The 24,078-nt window shown below is 39.6% G+C and overlaps 1 protein-coding gene across 1 annotated transcript in view; it reads left to right on the top strand.

Annotated features, from left to right (window-relative positions):
* Positions 1-23,050, top strand: part of IMPG1 (interphotoreceptor matrix proteoglycan 1) — an 86,313-nt gene extending 63,263 nt beyond the window's left edge. The window contains exons 13-15 of the mRNA XM_065588058.1: positions 13,840-14,396; positions 15,346-15,565; positions 22,836-23,050. Of these exons, the coding sequence (XP_065444130.1) occupies positions 13,840-14,396; positions 15,346-15,565; positions 22,836-23,050 (992 nt within the window). The remainder of the gene's footprint in view (positions 1-13,839; positions 14,397-15,345; positions 15,566-22,835) is intronic.
* The last annotated feature ends 1,028 nt before the right edge of the window (positions 23,051-24,078 follow it).

The raw sequence follows: 24,078 nt of genomic DNA, 5'->3' as shown, positions 1-24,078 counted from the left end.
AAAATGAACATGCGTCGGTCCATACTGCTTTGGATAGTAATCAAGCAGAACCCGTCATCAGCATGGATGCTTGTTCTCTGGAATGGTGGTTGAAGCATGAAGGGACTATGAATCTTTAGTGTATCTGGCACGTCAATATCTTGCAATGCCTGCTACAGAAGTGCCATTTGAACACATGTTCTCACTTTTGGATGACATTGTGAACAAGAAGCAGGCAGCATTATCTCCTGCAAAAGTAAATAAACTTGTTCGCGCAATTGGCTAAACAAGAAGCAGGACTGAGTGGACTTGTAGGTTCTATAGTTTTACATTGTTTTATTTTTGAATGCAGTTTTTTGGTACATAATTCTACATTTATAAGTTCAACTTGCATTATAAAGATATTGCACTACAGTAGCTTTATTAGGTGAATTGAAAAATACTCTCTCGTTTTTTTCAGTGCAAATATTTGTAATAAAAAATAAATATGAAGTGAGCAGTGTACACTTTGTGTTCTGTGTTGTAATTGAAATCAATGTATTTGAAAATGTTGAAAACATCCAAAATATTTAAATAAATGGTATTTTGTTACTGTTTAACAGTACAATTAATCACAGTTCATTTTTTAATTGTGCAATTAATCATGATTTTTTTTAATTGTGATTGATTTTTTAAATCATTTGACAGCCCTATTTATGAGCCTTTCATCTGTGTAGACCTTGGCCTAACCTGGCTTGGATCACTAGAAAAGTGAGTTTGATGGTCTCATTCTATTCTCCCCATTAGACAAATTGATCCGCATCTCAGAATCAGACATAATTCAATATGACTAGCTGTCCCTTTGAAGGACATGCTCAAAAGTGGAGCTATGTAGGTCAAGAAGGATATGGATTAATTGGCAGAAATGTGAGGAACTCATACTGTGCCTACTTGTACCGTGTTTGATTGTAGCCATTTTTACCAGCATCTGACCTGCCTGAGTCCTGGCATTTAGGGCCAGATTCACCTGTTATGCCTTGACTATTTTAAACTGCTCTGGTGATGCAAAGCATCCATAAACCTAATTTAACTGGCCAGTTAAGGCCAAAAATATCTGTGTTGCTTTGCTTTGCAAGAGTGGCAAAAAGCATTTGGAGTTTACCAGTAATTTGCCCACCTTGGCCCAAATCATCAAAGGTATTTAGGTGCCCCAGTCCTAAATACCTTTGAGGAATTAATAGACTCCTAAATACCTTTGAGGATCTGGGCTATAATGTTTATCAAGCTGGCCAAATTGAAGTATTTGGTATCCACACACAACAGATATTTCCCCAAAACAGTAGGGCCCCCACGTTTGACAGACCCTTCAATTTCTCTCTTACACACTTTCTAGTAGTGTCAGGAATATGAAAAATAAGATGATTGCATCCATCATTTCAGAGGCATATTAGGTTAGGAATATAAAATATATGTTCTTTCAGTGCTTTCCAAATATAGGCATCTGCTTGAGCTGAGAACCTATGTTTAGTCTATTTCCATTATTTTCCCTTGTAAGTACAGAAATGCTGGAGAGGTTGGGGCACCTCAGAGTTGATCATATTCAGTTTTCCTTTTTAAAATCTTCAATTTTATGTTTGGTTTTGGTTTTAGGAAATGAGGCACCATATTCTTACAAGAATATTTTATCGCATGGGACTTTTGCATTGTTTTTGTCATTGCACAGACTAATAAACTCTGATACCAAAGAGCTGCGTGTCCGAGTATTATGTTGGTCTTTACCATTATCTGCAAGAGGATTTGTCATGTTGCTCTATTAGTAGAGAAAAGAAGAAAAGGATTCTAGGGTTTTAAGCTTCCTACTTAGAGTTTCATTTCAAATCACTTCCTCAGTTCTAGAGTATATGCATTGTTTATGAGGCTTTTCAGAATTTAATTTAAAATTGTTCCCACCTAATCCACACAAAAATGATACTCCAATCCCTTACTTATGCCATGCTTTAGAAAGCTCCAGAATAAAATATAGTATCCACAGTCACAATTCAGCAGCATTTAGTGTACTTAGCTACACATTACAGAACACCTGAAATTTTAAAGAAAAGTTTTTGGTTATATTGAGAACATCCTTCATTTTAAACACTTTGGCATGTCAACATATTTGAACTTTCCAGCTTTGATTGCATATCAGTCTTCAATGGGAATTGGAGTGGTGAGTCCTACACCCGATATTATGGTTATGAGTAAGCTTCTCATTGCTCATCATTGATTCAGTTTCTTTTTTAAAGTACCTTCATATTGAAAATGCGTCTCAATTTTTCTGTCTCTCCATTGCCTTCATTCATTTAAACACTGATGTCATCCAGACCTTCTTGTTTGACATGTTTGTGGCTTGTTTGAGATGGAATTTAATACTGATAAATACAAATAGCACATTGTTCTCTTTAATGCAGAATTTGAATACAAAATTATGGTTTTAATAAACCACTGAAAGTAGCACCTAATGCAGCTATCAAAGTAATTTTACAATCTGTTTTCATTGTACATATCCTTACTGACTCCGTACCCTCAGGATTATTCTGGACTCAAGCAGTTCATCCCTTCTAACAACCTGCTGACATGTTACCTGTAGGACTGAGTTTTACAACACTTGAAAACTAAGGTCTTATTTTATTTTGAGAGTTGAATAATAAGTGAGTTATGGGTTCACTGAACAATAACCCTGACCTTTTTTCACATGACTATACTGTAGGTTTCATGACCCACCACTGACTTCCTGTCATGTCGGGTTTCTAATTAGGCTCATCCCATTTTGGTATTCTCATAAAACGCAGGGACAATAGCCCCACACTGCACTTGCTTGATGATCCTCTAATTAGAGGTAACTATTTTAGGCAGTTTATAGTATTAGTTAATAAGACAGGTGGGAGGGAAGGGAAGTGATGTCTTTCTCATCACTATGCTCAGAATATACTCTGGCAAATGGGTAGTACCAAACAGCTGGGTTAGTGAATTCATTTTGAGAGTCCTGCCTTCAAAATGCAGCATTTCTGGAAATATCATCACAGCCGGCCTGATTTAAAGCCCTTTGAAGTTAATGGAAAGATTCCTGTTGATTTTAATGGATGCTGGATCAGGCCCAGTGTCAACCCCTTGGCATTTTTTACCCTGCAGTGTCTTCCCCCATTGAAGAGATTAATTGTGAAATGGAGTCAAGCAGCACTGCACAGAGACATTGGGGAGACCTTTGAACACCTCCTCATAAATAGTGACCCCCACAAACCTCTTTTCCACCTCATTCAGGGATATGTACATATTTTCAAACAGGTTACTCCATAGAACTGTGCTTACATTGAAGAAACTTGATAGTGCCAAAGACCTGCAAGACCTAAAATTCAACCTGCAAGTCCCACAAATGTATGAAGTTAGTAAAGGTGCATAAAGATATTTTATATATAGTATGACACAATCAGATACATAAAATGTCCTACACAGTCCCTTGTCTGTGTTTTTATCTTAAAGACACTATTTCTTCACCAAACCCTCATTTAAAAAAACATGTTCTTAGTAGTAGCACTTGAAAGAATTCAGCATAAAAGAAGGCAGTGGAGAAGGAGGTAAGGAACTATAAGTGAAAAGAGCAGGGCTTTTATATATAAACAGAAGCGTCAAATGCCTTGAAGGAAAAAGCCACAGGCAAATATCTAATTGAGGTATATAAAGTCCTTAATGAAATAGAAAATACAAAGTTGAATTAGTATTTTTAGACCATAAGAAATTATGAGACAAGGCATGTGAGAATGCAAATTGAAGAAAAATGAATTCAGAATAAAGATCACAGGAACCAAGTCCTTCAGAAAACTGTAGTGACTAGAATTTCTAAGTGGACAAGATTGCCAAGACAGACACAACAGGGGTTACTGAAGGAACAGTTAGAAATGCTATGGGGCAGGAGCACACAATGGAAGGAGGGTCACATGAAATTAACGTGTGTTATTTCCATGAAAATTATGGCATACCCAAGTACTGCAGTGTGCATTTGAGCTTATGGTTACCCAAGGAGCTGCATCCCAGTACTGGGGTGCTCACTGGTCAGCACACTGAATATGGGGCTTTAATAAATACAACTAAAGATCTTGTGGTTTGAATTTAGATGTCGTATTGCTTCATGTATGTGACGAAAATAGCCCTCCTAGCTAAGGTGTGGCTACATTTCAAGCTGGACAAGTAATTCCTAGGTCAAGGAGATATAGCCATGCTAGCTCAGATCAAGCTAGCATGCTAAAAGTATACGTGTAGCCATGTCAGCACGAGCTACAGAAGTGGCTAGCTTCCCCAAATACATATCCATTCAAAACACTAGGTATGTACACAAGGTAGCTAGCCAGCCCTACTGCTGCAGCTACACTTATACTTTTAGCACGCTAGGTCAATCAGACCTACTGTATGTCTCCTTGAGATGGAAATTAATTCTCCCACTCCAGTGAAGACATACCCTTAGAGAGTAAATTTTCTCTAGTCTGTAGTATGTATTATAGACTGTACTAGTAGCATCACCAATTATTAAGGTTGCTGGCACTTCCCATTAAAAGACCCAGTTTTCAAGGGCTTATAACTTTGACAGATTTTAACAATTTGGGCTGACATTTTCTGTATTGAGTGTTGCCTCAGGCTACATTTTGGGGGGGGGGGGGAATCAGCGCAAATTGTTCAGCCATTCCTGAGAACAGGGCTAGAAGAAAATGTTGTTTTGCCCACATTAAAAAATTCTAACAGCCTTTTCTTTGAAAAGCTCTCCCACCTCCACGCTTTGAAACATTGACTTGAAATTTGGCAGAGGAGGCTTGTGTATCTAAAATTCACCCACACATTTGGCCAAGGCAGTGTAACACTGTCACTTGCATCTGCACAGGTAACATAATGACAGCGCACAACTGCAATGCATGAGGACTCCCAAAATAAATTCAGGCCTTGTTAAATAACAGTTAGCAACTACATACCATTGAATAGTCCTGGGCTAGGGTTGTAGAATGCAAAACAGACCTGTGAAAATTGGGACTGCCCTGAAAATTTCAGGACAAGTGGTAACCCTAGTAGGAAAGGCCAGGAGACCTAAGATTGTTTAAGATTCGAGATTAGAGCTGTGTAAAATTTTTCAGCTAAAACGTTTTTTCTAGCAAAAAAATGCAGATGAGGTAACACTGGAAGAGCTTTCCAAGACTATTATATCCTGTAAGGAAAATAATTCCTTGTTCTTAGAGAATGAGGTTGGGGGGTTGATTTTTTTTTTTTAATAATTACAAAAAGATCGTCTCATTTTATAACTAAAATAAACACCTTACGATCACAGCCAGGATTCTTTTTGGTGACTCAAACCCACATGATTTGTTTTCCCTGTTGAGGAATAAACCCTCTGTCTAGAAAATCACTCTTACAGCGATTTAATATTGCAGAGTGTTCAGGAAATGGCCTCTTTTAATGTAATGTTTAGACATGTATGCCAACAGCAGTTTAGCTTTAGACATAATATTATCCCCACACACATTAAGTGTCAGACAGTCTGATTTTGTCCATGTAACAGTACAACAAACATTTGCAGACCTCCATGAATATCTTGGGAGATTAAATAGTGATTGAAACCTGGAGCTGTTTTTTTGGACTGGTAGCACTTTTGATTCTATGCTATTGTTCAACCCTTTAGCCTGAGGGTTAGTTTGGGAGCATTTTTTAAAAATCGAATCTTGTTTCCTGCTATTTAGTTTTCCATTTCCAATAGCAGTATTGCCAGCTCTCATGGAATTTTGGAGGGTTTTGGAGCCCCTCTCCCCATGATGTGAGACGCTCCAGCCCCCTTGCAGAGTTCAGCCCTGCCGGCAGAATCCCTCCCTTCCCTTTGCGGTGTTTTTACAGGCGGTGCAAAGCACCCAGCAACCCAACGGAGCTCCGCTCCTTCCTCACCCTACTTTCCTGTGAGAAAGGCAAACAGGGCAGTGCCTTTGGCTCTCCCAGTGTCCCCTCAACCTTGGAAAAGGAGATGAGAGGGAACCCCAATGCAGCCCCCCAGGCCTGGGAGAGGGGAGATGAAGAAACCTAGGAGATACCAAGATGAAGCAGGGGTGGCCGGAGACTGATGGGGTGTGGGACACTGAACTGTTGGTGGGTGCTGCCAGGTTCTGGGAAGGAGAGAAGTCAGAGGGCTGCAAGAGGGAAAAATAATTAAAATTTAAAACAAATGAATTATTTTTAGTTATTTCAACAATTGAGGGTTTTTAAAAAAAAACCCTAAATGTCTTGTAATTACTAGATAATATATATAATTATGTAGTTCTCAAAATATATAAAGATGAATGATTTAAAATTATGTTTGAAACACTTTGAATGTGACTGCATTGATTATTTAAAAATATTTAGGGATTATAAATAATTACTGCACTGAAAGGTGATTGATGTTGTAAAGATATTCTTGCATGTAAAGATCTTTGCAGCTTACATAAATCTTTATTGAAAAATAATTGGAAAGCTTGGTACATAGCGTGCTTTGTGTTTCTTTAACGTTCATTGTTCACGTTCCAAATCTACTTAATGTGTGTGTGAATTAGGTTTTTCCATCATATTTTAATTTTATCAAATTATAGATCTCTCAGCTAAGCAGGGCCGGCTCCAGGCACCAGCTGAGCAAGCTGGTGCTTGGGGTGGCAGATTGTTCGAGGCGGCATTCTGCCCAATCCTAGGATGGCACGGCCGCTTTATTTATTTATTTATAGTTCTTGTCCCGCTCCGGCCGCCCTGTAGGGGGCGGCGCCGCGGAGAACCAGAGTGCCCTGCAGGGCAGTCCTCTTCCTTCCCTCCCCGCCGACCGGAGCGGAGCCCTCGCGGCAGGAGGCGGCGCAGTGGGAGGTGCCGCATGGCAGCGCCCCTGCTGTAGCCCTGGCCGCCCCCTTCTCTCTCTCTCTCCCGCCCGCTCCCTCCCCTGCTCCCCACTCCCTCCCCCAGCTGGTTCCCCTGCACCTGCGCTCTGGCCGCGCCACAGGTTTTTTGTTTTTGCTTTTCCGTTGTGGCCGCCCTGTGTTTTTTTTTTTTTTTTTTTTTTTTTTTTTTGGCTTAGGGCGGCCAAAAGGCCAGAGCCGGCCCTGCAGCTAAGTACTTGTACTTATGTACAAGAATGTAACACAACTACTCTTCCTTTTCCCCACTAGCAGGGATGTCTTCCCTCCACCCACCTCTCCATTTTTGAAGTAATACTTTTGAGGGGACATCCAGCCTAAAATTGTCACACTGCCCTTACCAGGAGAGTAGAGGGGGGTTAAAAGGGTCAAAAGACAGATTTGATATTTTTTAAATCTCAGGATATGTTAGGACCGGACATGATTTTTGATCTCTTGAAGTTGGCAGTGCTGCACTACCCAGCTGCCAACATTACAGCCTGTGTTGTTAATTGTTGAAATGCAGTAGCATGCTGGAACTAAGAACATCTGTGGGCTTGTCTACACAGGATATTAGTGAGCAGCAAGCCAGGGTCTGAATCTGCAGCCGCACTAGCTTGCCACACGGTGACATCCCAGGTGGACATTGCTACAGCACTAAAAGTTCCATAGTGTACTTTGACTTCCTCCCAGGCAGGACTATGCAGCAAGCTAGTGCAATGTAGATTCAAACCCTAGCTTGCCGTGCACTAACCCCTCATATAGACAAGCCCTATGTCTCCATATGCTTTTATGCTTTTAAAGGTCTCAAAATGATTGCATGGTGGTGGTTTCCATTCTTCATCTGGGAAAACCCAAAATAAAATGCAAAAGTTTCACTTTTTCATACACTGCCAAAGCTTTAGAAACAGTGTTTTTGAAAAAATGTTATCAGCATGGTTCTGTATCCTTGATCATTTATCTAGTAAATAGTTCACCAGTCTAGTAAAAACACAGAAAAACAATGGGAAATTTCCAAAGGCAAAGGTTTTTGGATCCAAAACATCTACCTATTTCATTCATGCATTATTAACTCAGAAGGATCATTTGATCAAAAATCAGTTATGAACAGTGAGCAAACAGAAGCTGAGCCATACAGCTTGCCATAAAATGGTTGAAGCTCATTTTTCTACCGATTTTAATGGAGGGTCTTTTGGAACGCTATCTTGTGTTATAGGACTCATGCTTATTCAAAACACAAAAGAAAATAAAGACTTAGTCACAAGGCTCAGCACAATTCAAAGATTCTGGGACTGCTTCTCCGTTGCAGTAAGGACCCTTTATATCGGTCTGCTAGTGTAAAGGGCACAAAAATGGTCTATGTATCGAGGCTTAGGGGGGTTAGAGTAGACCTGAGGCTCTGCTAACCTACACTGGTGGTTGTGCACCAGCCCCAAATGTCCCCAGACCACAGGAAGCACAATGTCGTCTCAAACCCAACTTTGCCTCCCTGCTGCCCTCTATTCAGGCTCTCAGCCACGGATGGACTAGCTGAGAACTGAGGCCTCTGTTCCCTAGACCCTAGTTTATCATGTAAATTGATTACTCTGATGCTGACAACGGTTACAACTTCTCTTTGTAGGTACCTGGTAAATTCACCTGGAGAGTGACTTTTAAAGATGTTTGTAATATTGGAATAAATGTTCATATAAGCTAGAAAACTATTTCCAATAATAAGGACATAATAGTAACCCAGACCCTCTTAAGATTGAATCTTGGCTCTGACTTTTCAGATGTGTGTACTGGTGATCTGCAGCTCCCACTGATTTCAGTTGGAAATGTGGGAGCTCAGCATCTTTGAAAACTAGACCCAACACCTTTGGCCTATGTCCTTCGGCTCAACATGCATTTAAGGTACGAAAGTATCCTACAAATCTGGAAAGCCCAGTTAAAACCAAGAGAGATGGAGAACTAGCAATACATCTGCCAGCTATCACCCTGATTGCTTTGCTTGGGTGTTGCGTCCCATTTCCTCCTCACCTTTCATCTGCTTTATATCTTTCAGAACATAGGTTCTTCAAAGCAGGGTCTTTCTATATGTATGTATAGCACCTAGCACATTTTGGTTAATGAGGGTTATAAGGAGAGTAGTTGCACAGGATAGAACTCTGGAGTCATAATATCAAACTATTTTATCAGTACAGCACCAATTGTTAGGGAGTGTTATTGTTACAGTTAGAGGGCAGATGGAATCACCGACGTCACAGGAAGTGCTTTTAAAAATACTATAGTCTTCCACAATAACAGTCTGACAACAACAATATGCTGTCGTGGGACAATGTTTGAGAATAACAGAGTCACTTTCTTCTCACGCTGAATAAGGTACTTTATTAGAATAAGGTAAGCAATATTATCCCTAAATCTACTCATTCTCCCTCTGCTTCACTGCAGAGTTTCTGCTTAGCATTTCTCCCAAACCCTCTTCTGCCTAGATTCCTGATATAAAGAAATAGTACTCATCTTCACAAGTAGTAGTGTTTGAGTTATTACTATAGCAATATAGATGCATTGTTGCTAACACACAGAGCTGGGCATCAGAATTGTATTGTGTTCAAGGCGCTACCTAAAATTCACTGTGTGAATTCAGATTAGTCACTTAAAACTATCTGTCTTACAAATACCATCACAATTTCACAATCTGCCAAACTCAAGCTCATAAATATTCCATTTTAATTTATCATTTTGGGACAGGGATGCTCCAGAGGGTTGGTGATTTTCCTAAAAAAATTGTTCATCAAACACTAATCTCCACCAAACTAAAACCCATTTCTGAGCACACTTGTACCTCACTGCAATCTTGTCTTACTCACTGTCAATCTAACAGCTGTTTGTGCCCTCAATAAAAGAGAGGACTTATTTATCACAGGACATGGTTAGGTTTATTTTATATAAAACTCTGCCCATTCCCTGATTGACCAGTGTCACAACAAAGCATAAAAGTGAGGAGATAGGAATGATTTATTGCTACAGCTGTCAATAAAATGGGGATATAGAGTTTAAAGCTCCTGTAATTCAATTTTATTAAATTTATACACACACATATATTACAACTAAGAAGAGTCTTTTACCATATGTGCCTATTGACTGTCAGATACACAGCTCTACTTGTTTGTGCTAATCAAAAACCAATTTACTTGGATAAGGGCAGAGGGAGTTCATTATGTTTGTATTTACAAACATTTCTGCAACTTCAGTTTATGAGAGATACATACTCAGTTTCTGATTTGATGGTATTTGCAGTATAGACCCCAGTTTTAATGCTGAATGGCATAGGAGGAAATCTTTGTACTGACAAACTAATTGTGTATGCAACTGTAGTGTTGTTCATTGTTTCTATTGTGGCAGCACTTGAGGATTTTAATCAAGTGTTAAGGCCCCATACTGTAGTACAGCATTTACTGTGGACATCGCATACACCATTAATGTAACTGAATGGCTTCAGTTTCATCCAGTGTCGTGATATTTCTCTTTTGGCCCTAATAGGACGATAGATCCTTCATTTTCAGCAGTGCAAATTGTATCTCATGACCACACTCCTGTGTGGAAGAAAATATAAATTGACTCATTTTACAGCCCCTTTGCACTTTCAGGGATCTGTAAAGTGGCCTTAGAGTAAATAGGCCCTCCGCCTCTACATTTCATTCAGTGGTGTTTTTATAGCTTCATAGAATCCAGCAATCCAGTAGTGTCACTCACGGATTTAACAGCACTGTTTTCTTTTCCCCAAGTGCCAATGCTCTGACTTCCTTTTAGTGTTGAACATTGCATAGTGTGTATTTTATATAAAAGTCACTCCGAAGAAGCCATTGGGTGGGTGATATGTCAAAATGCAGTTGTGTAATGTAAGCAAACTGGTGTTCTGACTGATTTTAATATCTAGCTATACAATGTCACCAGGATATAATGCTGCTTTCCATACAACCTGTTCAGCTTCCTAGAATCATTGCGCTGAGCTTTTAATGCTCAATTCAGATCCAGTTAACCTCACCTCACTTGGCCAGGTTTTATACCCAGGTAGCTCCACTGTTTTCTATGAGTTCACTCCTGAAGTAAATGAGATCAGAACCTGTCCCTAATCATTCAACCAGCAAACAGAATCAATGTTTACCTATTAATTAGGAAAATCACCTTATCTAAAATGCTGTTGTGACTAAGGGTGCTTCTGTCCAAAATAATAAGGTGCTCAAAGAAAAGGGCTCTGCACTTATGCGGGAGAAGGCAGCAGAATTGATCGGGAAGGTTTGCCGGGCTTGTAACAGGGAAGAAAGAGACGAATGAGCCACAAGCAGCCTCCTATCACCCTCTATGTGTCCTATTTATAGAATGCCCACCACTGTAGTATAAAACTAATAACCCCATCTTCAGAAGGGCAAGAGATACATTCAGCCACCTTCCAATGCCCTTGCTATCTGTTGTTGCTTCCTCCCCAAACTTCTGATTCTGCTACTTCTAGAAGGGGAGTAAATTATAGTATGTGTGTGGCCTCTCTCCAATTGCCTTTGCTGTAGCAAGCCAAGTGTTTGTTTCTGAGTGACTGTTTCTTGCAAAGCTACCAGGGCACTGTGATATGCTTTGGGATACAATGTTACTGTCATAGTAAACTCAAATATTTAACAAACATTTGTCTAGTATTTGTATTTTCCAAGGTAATCATCAGCAAATTACAGAAATATAATATACAGTCCTGTTACTCAATGCCTGCCTAAAGCAATATTGGAATACGATTTTTGCATAGTGCCTTTCATACTGGTATTCAAGCAGTTTGCAGTGGAGTAAGCTGATGTAGTGACTGTGTAGGCAGAAGCAGCTGCCATAAGGCTGTTAACAGACTCTGCTCTACCCAAGAAGGAACTGTACACCATTGCACTCTCAAAATGATGAATGAAAGAAAATCTGTACCAGTTAGTTTCCCAACCTTGTACAAGGTGGCAACTATGACAGGAAGATTAATCTTTTTTTTCCAGGGCCTAATTCTGAAGTTTTGAACTGCACAAAAAGTTGAGGGCAGATTTTGGTACAGGGCATCTATTTTGAATGTCTGATCATCCTAAAGGAAAGAGGACTTGGACATTTTTGTATCTCCCCACCAAGGCAAACTAGCTTTAAGCTAATGTCTGAAAGAATTCTCATTGGTAATTAAAAGAACTGTGAGTGGCAGCAATATTTTAACAATGGGCTCACTAAAGGAAAAAGCATTCCCTTTAGACTTGGAGAGACTCTGATTGACAGGATTTATCTGCAGATAGGACGGGTGAGGGATTAGCATATTTCTTTACTTTCCCATTTAACAGAAAAGGTCTGCTGTAGCCATTATCAAGAGATGAGGCAACTAATTTATACTAAGGTTCTCACTGCTGGAAATGCATATTTGCTCCTAACCATACAGATCGGATAAGCACAGACTTACGACTTGTGTTATTTGAAGAGAGGAGAGATAGTATGGAGGGTTTATGGATAACTGTACTAGGTAATATTTTGAAAATACCTCTTTTTTTCCTCTACCCCCAATCCAGTCCATTCTAAGGGGAAATATTTGCTCTTCAGAAGTATTTTTATAAACTGCCAGGGTAAGTGATGTCTGGCAGGGATAATAAAGTAGTGTCCAAAGATGGACTTTCCTGCCAAGTTAAGTCAGGAGTTTTGACTAGGAGCCCCTTACAGCCCCCTAACGAGGACATCACTGGAAAAGAGAGAAGTTGCCCTCTTTAGTCTGAAGTTGAAATCTGTCATTTTCTGTTATCTTACTATAGTAAGTTAGCTGATTGTCTGAATTCAAACAGTCTCATTTCTCCATGCTAAAGATTTGAATTTCAACTACACCTCTACTCTGATATAACGTGACCCGATATAACACGAATTTGGATATAACGCAGTAAAGCAGTGCTCAGGGGGGAGGGGGCGGGGCTGCGCACTCCGGCGGATCACAGCAAGTTCAATATAACACAGTTTCACCTATAACGCAGTAAGATTTTTTGGCTCCTGAGGACAGCATTATATCGGGGTAGAGGTGTACATTCCTAGACTGCCTCTGAGCTCCAGCAGGCCTCTGAAGGAATCCTATAATCTGGGGCAAATGGGTGTTTTAAATGTAGCAAATGATTCTTTAGGAGGGTTTTGTTTGTTTTTTAAATAGTATATTTACCAAAGTCGACAATCTTTTGTATCTGATTGTATCTGAGGAGGCTGCACAGGTTTGTACAACCACATTTTGAGGTCAGTGGCAAATACCATCTTTAATCTTTCACAAAGGGGGAGTGGCCAGGAATGACTCAACCCCTGCACTGATCCAAGCAGACAAGTCAAAGCTGCAACCTACACTTTCAGTCAATATAAACTGACAGTGTGATTATGTACATCAAAACCACACGGCACTTTAGCAAAAGTTAGGGAAAGACTTATAAAGTGTAATTATAACTTAAAGCACACACAAAGCTCAGCACGTAACCATGTGGACTGAGCATTTTCCTCCATTTTCTTACTAAGGGCTTGTCTACATTACCGGCTGGATCGAGGGGCAGCTATCGATCCAGCGGGGGTTGATTTATCGCATCTAATCTAGATGCGATAAATCAACCGCCGAGCGCTCTCCCGTCAACTCCGGTTCTCCACAAGGGCGAGAGGCACAGGCGGAGTCGATGGGGGAGCGTCAGCCGTCGACTTACCACAGTGAAGACACGCGCTAAGTAGATCTAAGTACGTCGACTTTAGCTATGTTATTCACGTAGCTGAAGTTGCATAACTTAGATCGATCCTCCCCCACAGTGTAGACCAGGCCTGATTCATCAGAAAGCGGTCATAATAAGACTGTCATGTTCTGATGATGAGTATATTCTCCTTAAAAATGTCTCACTTGAAATGCTATATAAATATTTCATTATGTATATTTTTCAAAATTAAATACTTGCCTCCCCCCCACCCTTTGCAGCTGTAAAGATCATAGATCCACCAGAATCGTCAGGTGATGATATTTTATCGACAGACAGAACTTTACCTTTCTTTATTGATTCAAGTGACCACTCCACCTCCCTGCCTGAAGAAGTCATCATAGCCACATTACCCATTGACCAAATCAAACTACTGCCAGCAGTGACTAGTCCACCTCACAGCCACTCCATTATTATAGACCAGACCTTTGAAGTAACAGGTTCACCAGCAGCTGAGAGCAGCATCCCTACTGGCTTCGAAACAGGAGTGCAGGATATTGCTGCAGAACTGGATAGAGTCAACACGATGACCACAGTAACGATGGATGAAGTGGAGTATGGCAGTGGATATATTTCTGGGTCGGAGAGCCAGCCAGCAGAAGCCACCCCAGCTCCTACATTGAAGTATGTAACCACTAGCTCCATGACAACTGCAACCAAAGGCAAAGAGCTAGTGGTTTTCTTCAGCCTGAGAGTAACCAACATGCATTTTTCTGATGACCTCTTCAACAGGAGTTCTCTGGAATACAGGGCACTAGAGCAACAATTCATGCAGCTGGTGAGTAAAAACAGATTGTCTGTGACGTACAGAATTTGAGCACAGATTAAAGAAAAAAATATTTTCCTTGTTAGCTTATATTATTGCTCCCCAGATTAGCAGAAGCAATAAAAAGAGACAAGCTACTAGGGGCATTCATCTAGAAAACTGATTTATTCTGACCAGATCAGTAAGCTAAGGAGAAGCTGGAAAACACAACTGTATGAAGTAGAGCACAGTATAGGGCCCCGTCCTCCAGTTTAATAAAACACCTTGAACTACTATAACAAGTAACTTTTTTTTTTTTTTTAGTCTGAGATGCTGGCTGTGTAACAGGTAGCAGTGATTTATGAAGGAGTATACATGTAAAAAAAAAAGAAAGAGAGAGAGAAATATTTACCTATGCAAGAAACCACACACATTCTTGGCAAGTAATTTTAATTAGATTTTTCTTAGCTCCACTTCAGTGGTATGGTAACACTGATTATATCTAAGAATTTAATCCTTATGCTGGATTTATTATCAATCCTTTTAAAATACATCATGAGTTATCAAAGAGAAGGTGATTAGATATAGATTTTCCCCAGAGATACTGTTGGACCATTGGACAACAGTAACATGCTTATTATATCGTGCTCTCACTTGCCTGGATGGAACCCTTTGAAAATAATTGAAGTTGGCTTTTTAGTGAGGTGATTTTTCTTTATTCAGACCCATAAATTCCCCAAACACTGTTTCATTACCGGAAAACTAGCGTCCATCCATCTCAGTACACTATTGAGAAAGATGCAAATAGAGAGACTAATCAAGGCAAATCGAAAACTGGACTTGGTAGTTAAGCACTAGTATTAAAGCCAGAGAAATAAGTGGGTGATTCAGGTACTTGATAATGAAAAGTGAGTATAAGTGAAATTAATAGCAGGTAGGCATTGATAGGGGAATTAAAGTAAAACAACTTCCTGTTTTGCAGCTGCTTCCATATCTTCAATCCAACCTTACAGGATTTAAGCAATTGGAAATACTTAACTTCAGAAATGGAAGTGTGATTGTCAATAGCAAAATGAAGTTTGCTAAGACAGTTCCATACAATATCACAGAAGCTGTGCACTGTGTTTTGGAAGACTTTTGTGATGCTGCAGCCCAGCGCCTGAATTTGGAAATTGACAGCTACTCTCTTGATATTGAGCCAGGTAAGATTATGTTACTAAAAATGTAAAAACAAAAAATATATACAGCTGACCTTTCAGAGCATTGATACAATTGATGGTTACCCAACACAACTGAAAAAAAAAAATTCTATTTTAAAGATTATTAATATTGGGCTTCCAGTAATCAGACTGCCCTTGATCTTTCATTTTAGTAGGAAATTATGGCAACCAGAAATAACTTGGGGATACTTAGAAACTTTCCCAATTATGATAATGTTTATCAGGCTATCAACACACTTTTAAAGTCATCAGCAGTGATTGGAACACATTCCATCTCATAAACTAGCTCTCTCCCTGACGCTGTTTCCTGACATATTCATTCCTCATTTAGCATCATAATTCTCTACTACTTTCCCATAGAAATTGAAATCACCTCAAAAAATCTACAGGTTTGAAACATGTTTAAATCTTTTTGAAGTAAATCCCCTTTCATTTGTGAAAATGAGACCCATCTAGTGGAAACAATGGTGTACCACAACTAAATATTAAAAGAAATCTCAGCCTTCTGCAAAAGGCAGCCAAAACACCTGACAAATACCTGCAAGTATTTTTAAATCATCAAACCAAAGTGAAAATATGGCAACAAATTGCAATGGTCACATTGTCCAGTCAGAATGATATTAAGGAAAATGACACAGCATTACAGGAAAATAATGACCCAGTATAACTCAGAAGAATGCTTTATGACTAACTCTAACAGCTAAAAAGTGATAGCTTCAAACTCCTGAAAATTACAGCGCTGATGTACACACTGAGTAAAACTTAGCTATAGCCTCGTTCCCTTGGCCTTTGACATGCTGGCCTTTGACATCACAATAAAAAATCACTTCCATTAAACTAAAATGTTATAGCTAAAATGGGGAACTTACAAGAGGACATGAAACTGATGTAGAAATTAATATTTTAATCAATGAACTAATTAAATGAACAGCTCTATCACGATCTCTCAGAACCCCCACTGAAAATTTTTTAGTTAAAATATCCACTGATGCCTCAGGAAAAATAGGTTCATTTAACAAGCTAAAATAAACAGGGGAATAAGTAGGAGGCGCAGAAGACCTCAGCTGTAGCCTGCTTTCATGACACTAGCCTTAATGGTAAAGAACAAGAGAAGAAAAAGACAGTATCTGACTCAGAAAGCAGAATTGTCTCTAACCGAATGTTCTCCCAGGATTCTCCATACGGCATCATTTACACTTTAAAGAATGCATTCCTTTAATAATGCGGAAACAGCAATGTGAACTGATAACTAGGGAGACAGTCAAATGTAATCCAACATGAATGCCCAACACAATGCAGTCAGCCCGTTCTCACTACAACAATTACAAAAGCGATGCTAATACAAATTGTATCTTTTCAAGCACATGCATCTGAGCCCAAGAGATGAACATGTAGGGAAATAAAATGAGAAAGGGAAAGCTCTCCATGGAGATATGGAAAAGGCAAGGTAAGAGTAAATATTGACTTTAAAGACTGCAAAGAGATGCAGCTGAGGGAAATGAATTACCTGCAGTACTCACCATTTCCATGTATAAATCACAAAGTGGTACTGATTCCAGCAAGAAAGCAAAAACAGGATTGCACAAATATTTAAATGCATGATGTCAGGTTCCCTCTGCTTAACATTCACCAGACTGCTGTGAGGGGATCCAAACAACTCCACGAACCCTTAGTTTGCTGGGGCTCGACAGAGTTCAGGTATTGTCCCTGGCTTTGGGCCTCTAGGCACTCACTCCACGTGTGGCCTTCAAATCTGACACCCCTCTTGACAATGTGAACCCCGCAGCCCAATTGCCTAGGCCCTGAAACTAGTGCCATATCCCCCACACATCCCCAGCAGCTCTTGCACATTCCCCAGAATCCCACTGAAGTTGTTTGCTTTCTGGTTCGTCTTCTGGTCTTCCTCTTCAAGGGTACATGACAGTGAAAGCACACAGACTTTGCACAGGACTCTAAACACAATTTACCCTTTACTTAACAGCATGAGAAATACACAGCTCTAGACAAAAGGCATGCATTTTCCCTCCCTCAGTTACCTCACCATTCTGGAGAGTTCTTTGGGCTTGGACAGAGACCTCTGGGATGCCTGGAATCCTTCTCCTGAAGCTCAGTTTAGAAACATGGAGCCTCTTTCCCTCTCTAGATTAGCTAACTTTCCCTTATCTTGGTTGATCCACAGTTAAATTAGATCCCACTGCTTCCCATTTCCTTCTTTTCTGCTTCAAACTTCCTGTGTTCCATCTCTCTCTCTCTCTCTCTAAAATGGACCTTTCTTTTATAAACTCCAGCACTATTTTTCAGGTGACTTCCTGATTCGCCTTAACAGCTGATAATACATCCTTACCAAGACACAATGCTGCCAAGCAACCTCTCCTCTGATAAACCAAAAAGAATGAGTACTTGTGGCACCTTAGAGACTAACCAATTTATTTGAGCATAAGCTTTCGTGGGCTAAAATCCACTTCATCGGATGCATGCAGTGGAAAATACAGTAGGAAGATGTATATACACACACATATATATACACACACACACACACAGAGAACATGAAAAAATGGGTGTTGCCATACCAACTATAAATTAGACTAATCAATTAAGGTGGGCTATTATCAGCAGGAGAAAAAAACTTTTGTAGTGATAATCAGGATGGCCCATTTTCCAACAGTTGACAAGGTGGTGTAAGTAGTAGTAGGGAAAAATAAACATGGGGAAATAGTTTTTACTTTGTGTAATGACCCATCCACTCCAGTCTTTATTCAAGCCTAATTTAATGATGTCCGGTTTGCAAATTAATTCCAATTCTGCAGTTTCTCGTTGAAATCAGTTTTTGAAGTTTTTTTGTTGGAGAATTGCGACTTTTAGGTCTGTAATTCAGTGACCAGGGAGGCTGAAATGTTCTCTGACTGGTTTTTGAATGTTATAATTCTTGACGTCTGTAGTGTTTTTGTTGTGTGGTATGTGGTTGCTGGTGAGTATTTGTTTCTGGTAACCTACTGACCGCTATACTCACCTATACATGCCTCCAGCTTTCATCCGGACCACATCACACGATCCATTGTCTACAGCCAAGCTCTAAGATACAACTGTGTTTGCTACAATCCATCAGACAGAGGCAAACACCTACAAGATCTCTATCAAGTATTCTTAAAACTTCAATACCCACCTTCTGAAGTGAAGAAACAGATTGACAGAGCCAGAAGAATACCCAGAAGTCACATTCTTAGTTGGGCCTGTCCTGGAGTAAGTAACAGAACCCCACTAGTCATCCCCTTCAGCCCCCAACTAAAACCTCTCCAGCGCATCATCAAGGATCTACAACCTATCCTGAAGGACGATCCATCACTCTCACAGGTCTTGGGAGACAGGTCAGTCCTTGCTTACAGACAGCCCCCAAACATGAAGCAAATACTCACCAGCAACCACACACCACACAACAATAACGTTAACCCAGGAACCTATCCTTGCAACAAAGCCTGTTGCCAACTCTGTCCTCATATCTATTCAAGGGACACCATCATAGGACCTAATCACATCAGCCACACCATGAGAGGCTCATTCACCTGTACTTCTACCAATGTGATATATGCCATTATGTGCAAGCAATGCCCCTCTGCCATGTACATTGGCCAAACTGGACAGTCTCTACACAAAAGAATAAATGGACACAAATCAGATGTCAAAAATTATAACTTAAAAAACCAGTCAAAGAACACTTCAACCTCCCTGGTCACTCAATTACAGACCTAAAAGTCGCAATTCTCCAACAAAAAAACTTCAAAAAAATTACTCCAATGAGAAACTGCAGAATTGGAATTAATTTGCAAACTGGACACCATTAAATTAGGCTTGAATAAAGACTGGGAGTGGATGGGTCATTACACAAAGTAAAAACTATTTCCCCATGTTTATTTTTCCCCTACTGCTACTCACATCACCTTGTCAACTGTTGGAAAATGGGCCATCCTGATTATCACTACAAAAGTTTTTTTTTCTCCTGCTGATAATAGCCCACCTTAATTAGTCTTGTTAGAGTTGGTATGGCAACATCCATTTTTTCATGTTCTCTGTGTATATATATATCTTCCTACTGTATTTTCTACTGCATGCATCCAATGAAGTGGATTTTAGCCCACGAAAGCTTATGCTCAAATAAATTGGTTAGTCTCTAAGGTGCCACAAGTACTCCTCATTCTTTTTGCTGATATAGACTAACATGGATACCACTCTGAAAACTGATAAAGAAGTTCTCCTCGGTAAAAGCCAATCTTTTGTCTCAAGGTTTCCACCTGAATAGGCAACTATTTTAGTAACCAACCATTGTCCCTTATGTGGTAGGTATGTGCTACAGGTCTGTCAGAAAATAAGGGATCCCACATCCAGATAGAGGCATTCCAAGATACAACACTTTCATAACAAGCAGAATTCATAAGTTGTACATAAACAGATTCCCCAACTCATTAGCCATGGAAATGGACCACCCACTATCTGTAAAGAATGTTCTTCTAAGGCCCAAGTAGCATCAACATGATTCCAACCTGAATCAGTCGAGAGTCTGATCACCACCTTGAAAGATAGGTTCACTTACTACTTTTAAAATTATCAACTCTACTTTGTCCTTAGCCAACAGAAAGAATGGTAAATCCTTATTTCATGGCTAGTGAACAGATTTCATGACTGGTATTCATTACATGAGCACAAAAAGCAATCTTCTTGCACATTGTAAAAGTCAATTTTAATGGTTTAAAAAAGCATACTGAATACATGCCCCACCTTTTGTGTAGAAGAGTGAATAAATTTCACAGCAGCGGTACAGTGTCATTGGGAATGATTTTAATGGCAGTGGTGGATTCTCCATTTCTTGCAGTCTTCAGATTAAGACTGGATGCCGTTGTGGAAGATATGCTTTAATCAAATGCAAGTTATTGGGCACACTACAGGAGTAACTGGATGAAGTTCAAAGGCCTGCAATGCACAAGAGGTCAAACAAGATAATCTAATGGTCTTTCTGGCCCTAAAATCTATGAATCTAAGCATAATTCTAATTCTATTTCTATTACACACACACTTTTTTCCCAAAAATATGTAATCAAAGTTTCAATTTATCTTGACAATTGTATGTACTGATTTACTTTATTTTTACTTATAAGCAAGCGAAGATAGACACTAGTGAGAGTCATCTAGGCAATAACTAGCCTTGTAAAATGCTGGGGGGAGGCAGGATGACACATTTCAGTGGATCCAGCTAATATTTTTTGTTTCTATGTATGATTCTGTAGCTAATAGGCTTTTTATTGTTGTGGTGGTGGTGGTTTTTTTAAAGAGAAACTGTTTCTCTGTGAACATTGATATAGAATACCACTCCGGGCTAAAACCTGTTTAAGTTATTTCACTTCCTTTCTGTAAAATAAGAGCTAACAATTTTTGATTTACAAACTTATTGCTTTGCTACAGAATGTTTTTTTTAATTTTCATTCAAAAATAATTATTAATACAGTAAAGAATTTTTTCTATTACATTTAGACAGGGATTTGTCAGTCAGCCATTACAGATATTTACTTTATTATTGCTGACACAATTTTTTTTTTTTGTGGCTTCAAACTTAGTAAAATTCAAAGTTCTTCATTCCAATAACAAAGTGGATGCCAAAGTGACATCATCTTATGAGTACCAAAGATAGATTTAAAACAGCCTCCCTAGTCTTTAAATTTGAAGGAGAAGCTAATCATGGAATTGTATAGAAGGTTAGAGCTGAAAGAGACCTATTGATCATTCAATCCATTTCACTCTTTGTATAGGCAGATATGAGCACCCTCAAGCATGGCTGAGATTTTCAGTGCCACCAGGGAGGACTCAGTGTTCAGTTCTCATTGCAATTGATGGCACTGGTCATCCATATCCTCTAAAGGCTTTGAAAATCTCAGCCAGCGGGTTTATAGTTAATAGGTAGGATGTCCAACATGAATCCGCTTTTGAAACTAATGTTTATTTTCCCTAGAAAGGCAAATCTTAAGGCCCATTATTGCAGAGATAACATCATTTTGACATTTTAAGAGCTGTTGATAGTTAATCTTTATATAATAGACCCATGCTTATCTCTACAGCTATGGTAAAGGCTGCATTTTCTCAGCTCCGTTTAACAGTTCAGGCTTCTCATATGCACCTTTGAGGCCCTGTCACTCCACCCATGCCTATATCTCTGCTCTCATTTCCTCCTTTTGCCCCTCCCAACATTCTCTGCACACTTATCCCCAGGCCTTTCCCACACTAATGCGCACGGTTGAAATAATTTGCTACTCATTAATTGTATCCTCAGGCCTAAGGATTTAGCATGGCTCTCATCTCCCTCATCCTCTCCCATACTTCCGTCCAGGTACCAAATGATACTCCTACCAAAAAACATGTACATTGGATATAGCCTTCCTCCCCACTGCTTCCATCTAACAGCCTCATCATGCTAGGAAGACTCATGCCGAGTCCCCTGCTGATTTTTGGTGTGAGGCGGGGACTGAAACCTGGCAAGAGGAGGAAGCAGGGTAAGGCAGTCCACAGGAGAATTAGAGGTGCTTGGGAGGAGGAAATATGGCTTCAGGCTGCAGTCCTGGCTTGGTCCTTTCTTCTAGCATCAATAGACCTTCAACTTCCCCAATACAGTGTCTCATAGCAGCCTCCTTCCCAAACCCAGAAAACCAGCAAGTTATGATGGTTTCATACACCTCATGAAAGAAGATTGTCCTAAAAGGTAAACCACCTTACTTCCACAAAGACATTCACACATGGCTCTCCCCTAGAGAATGCCACCATTTCTAGCTAGCAGTGTCACTCTGTACTATACACAGGGATGGTGCTGTTTTTAACTTGTCCTTAATCAGATTGCAAGCTACTTGTGACAAGAATCACATTTTTTGTATGTATGTGCAAATATAGTACTAGCACTCCCCAAAAGTAAAAGATGATAGAATCAGAACACCCACATGCAAAAAAGTCTCTACAGTTCAAACATAAAAACATGACTCTGAATATGTGGGAAGGAAACAGATTGTGCAAGAAAAATATAACAGCAATTTTCTGTGCTATCTGAGGAAAGAAAAACGTACAGCTTCCTTTTATGCTGAGATATAGTCCCACCAATTGATATAGAAGGAGCCTGGCTGTAGTGAATCTCTTTTGTTCTCTGTAGCAGCCTCAAGTTCTGCCAAGTACACTGGGATAATGCCTCAACGCATCCACTAATAATGTCTCTATCTTATTACAGCTGATCGAGCAGACCCATGCAAATTCATGGCATGTGATGAATTTTCAGAGTGCATTACAAACGAATGGACAAAAGAGGCAGACTGCCTTTGTAAACCTGGTTACGCAAGCCGAGATGGACTGCCATGTCGGAGTCTATGTGAGATGCAGCCACATCTTTGTGTTAACGGCGGAAAATGTGACTTAGTTCCAGGAAAAGGAGCTGTCTGCAGGTAGGCAAATTATATTTCTCATTAATTCTGCTGAACAATAGTTCCTGAAAAATCAGTTATATGAAGAGTTGCAATTGGGATTACCCTTTTTCAGGAGTATCAAGTGCAAGCCGATGCGTGTAAAATTATATAGACATTTTGATCTAGATTGAGGTATTGTTCCATTGACAAAGTACCTTGCACAAGGAATATTTCCACTGAAGTCAATGGGACTTTTTAAGCAGTCAAGTACTGCACAATATCAGTAAGGGCATCACAATCTAGTTCTTTATTAGAAAGGAAACATCATTGACCTAGGTTACAAGTAACTTGAAATGATATTCTTCTTGGTTCTTCTTGATTTTCAAAATGCAACTATTCTGACATTTTGGAAAATCAAATAACATTTGTTCACGTTTTTGGCCATTGGTAAAATAGGTGCATCTGTGAGGAATTAACTTTTGGCTGGGTTGTATAAAATACATTTTAAAATACTATTGTAAACATACATATATACACACGGTATCCACCACTGTAATAGCTGGCCACCTTACAAAGCATATGTTGAGACAGTCAAGATCTTTTTATGATCAGACACCCTGCTGCCCACAGCTTTCAAAGTAATCAAGCGAGCCGGGATTCCATTGGTTGGGAAGGTATGATGTTTCTTGCAACTCTTTGTAAATGTGACCAGACACCATATTTTCACAAGGAGCAAATTCAGGAGTGTGGGTCAATTACTGAGAATGTCATGCAATCCAGACACACAAACTTCCCCTTAGTGTTCAAAAGGAGTGTAGATTGTACAGTAGGTCGAAGACGATGAGGCTCTTACACAGGATGTCCAGAACCTTGAGTGTTACCCAGCAGTTGATTGACTGCCATTGTAACAAGCCAAGTACAGATCTGATTAGCCCAATCAATCATTCTTAGTACTGACCTCAAGAGGTCATTATATGCTAATTAGAGCATTCAATATCAGCTACAAACAATAAGAACATTGAACAACTTCTGCATATCATGACTGTAGAGGAATTATCCACTACATTGTAT

Source organism: Chrysemys picta, chromosome 3 (assembly GCF_011386835.1).
Source record: "Chrysemys picta bellii isolate R12L10 chromosome 3, ASM1138683v2, whole genome shotgun sequence".
NCBI lineage: Eukaryota > Metazoa > Chordata > Testudines > Emydidae > Chrysemys > Chrysemys picta.
This window is presented reverse-complemented; position numbering and strand designations above follow the sequence as displayed.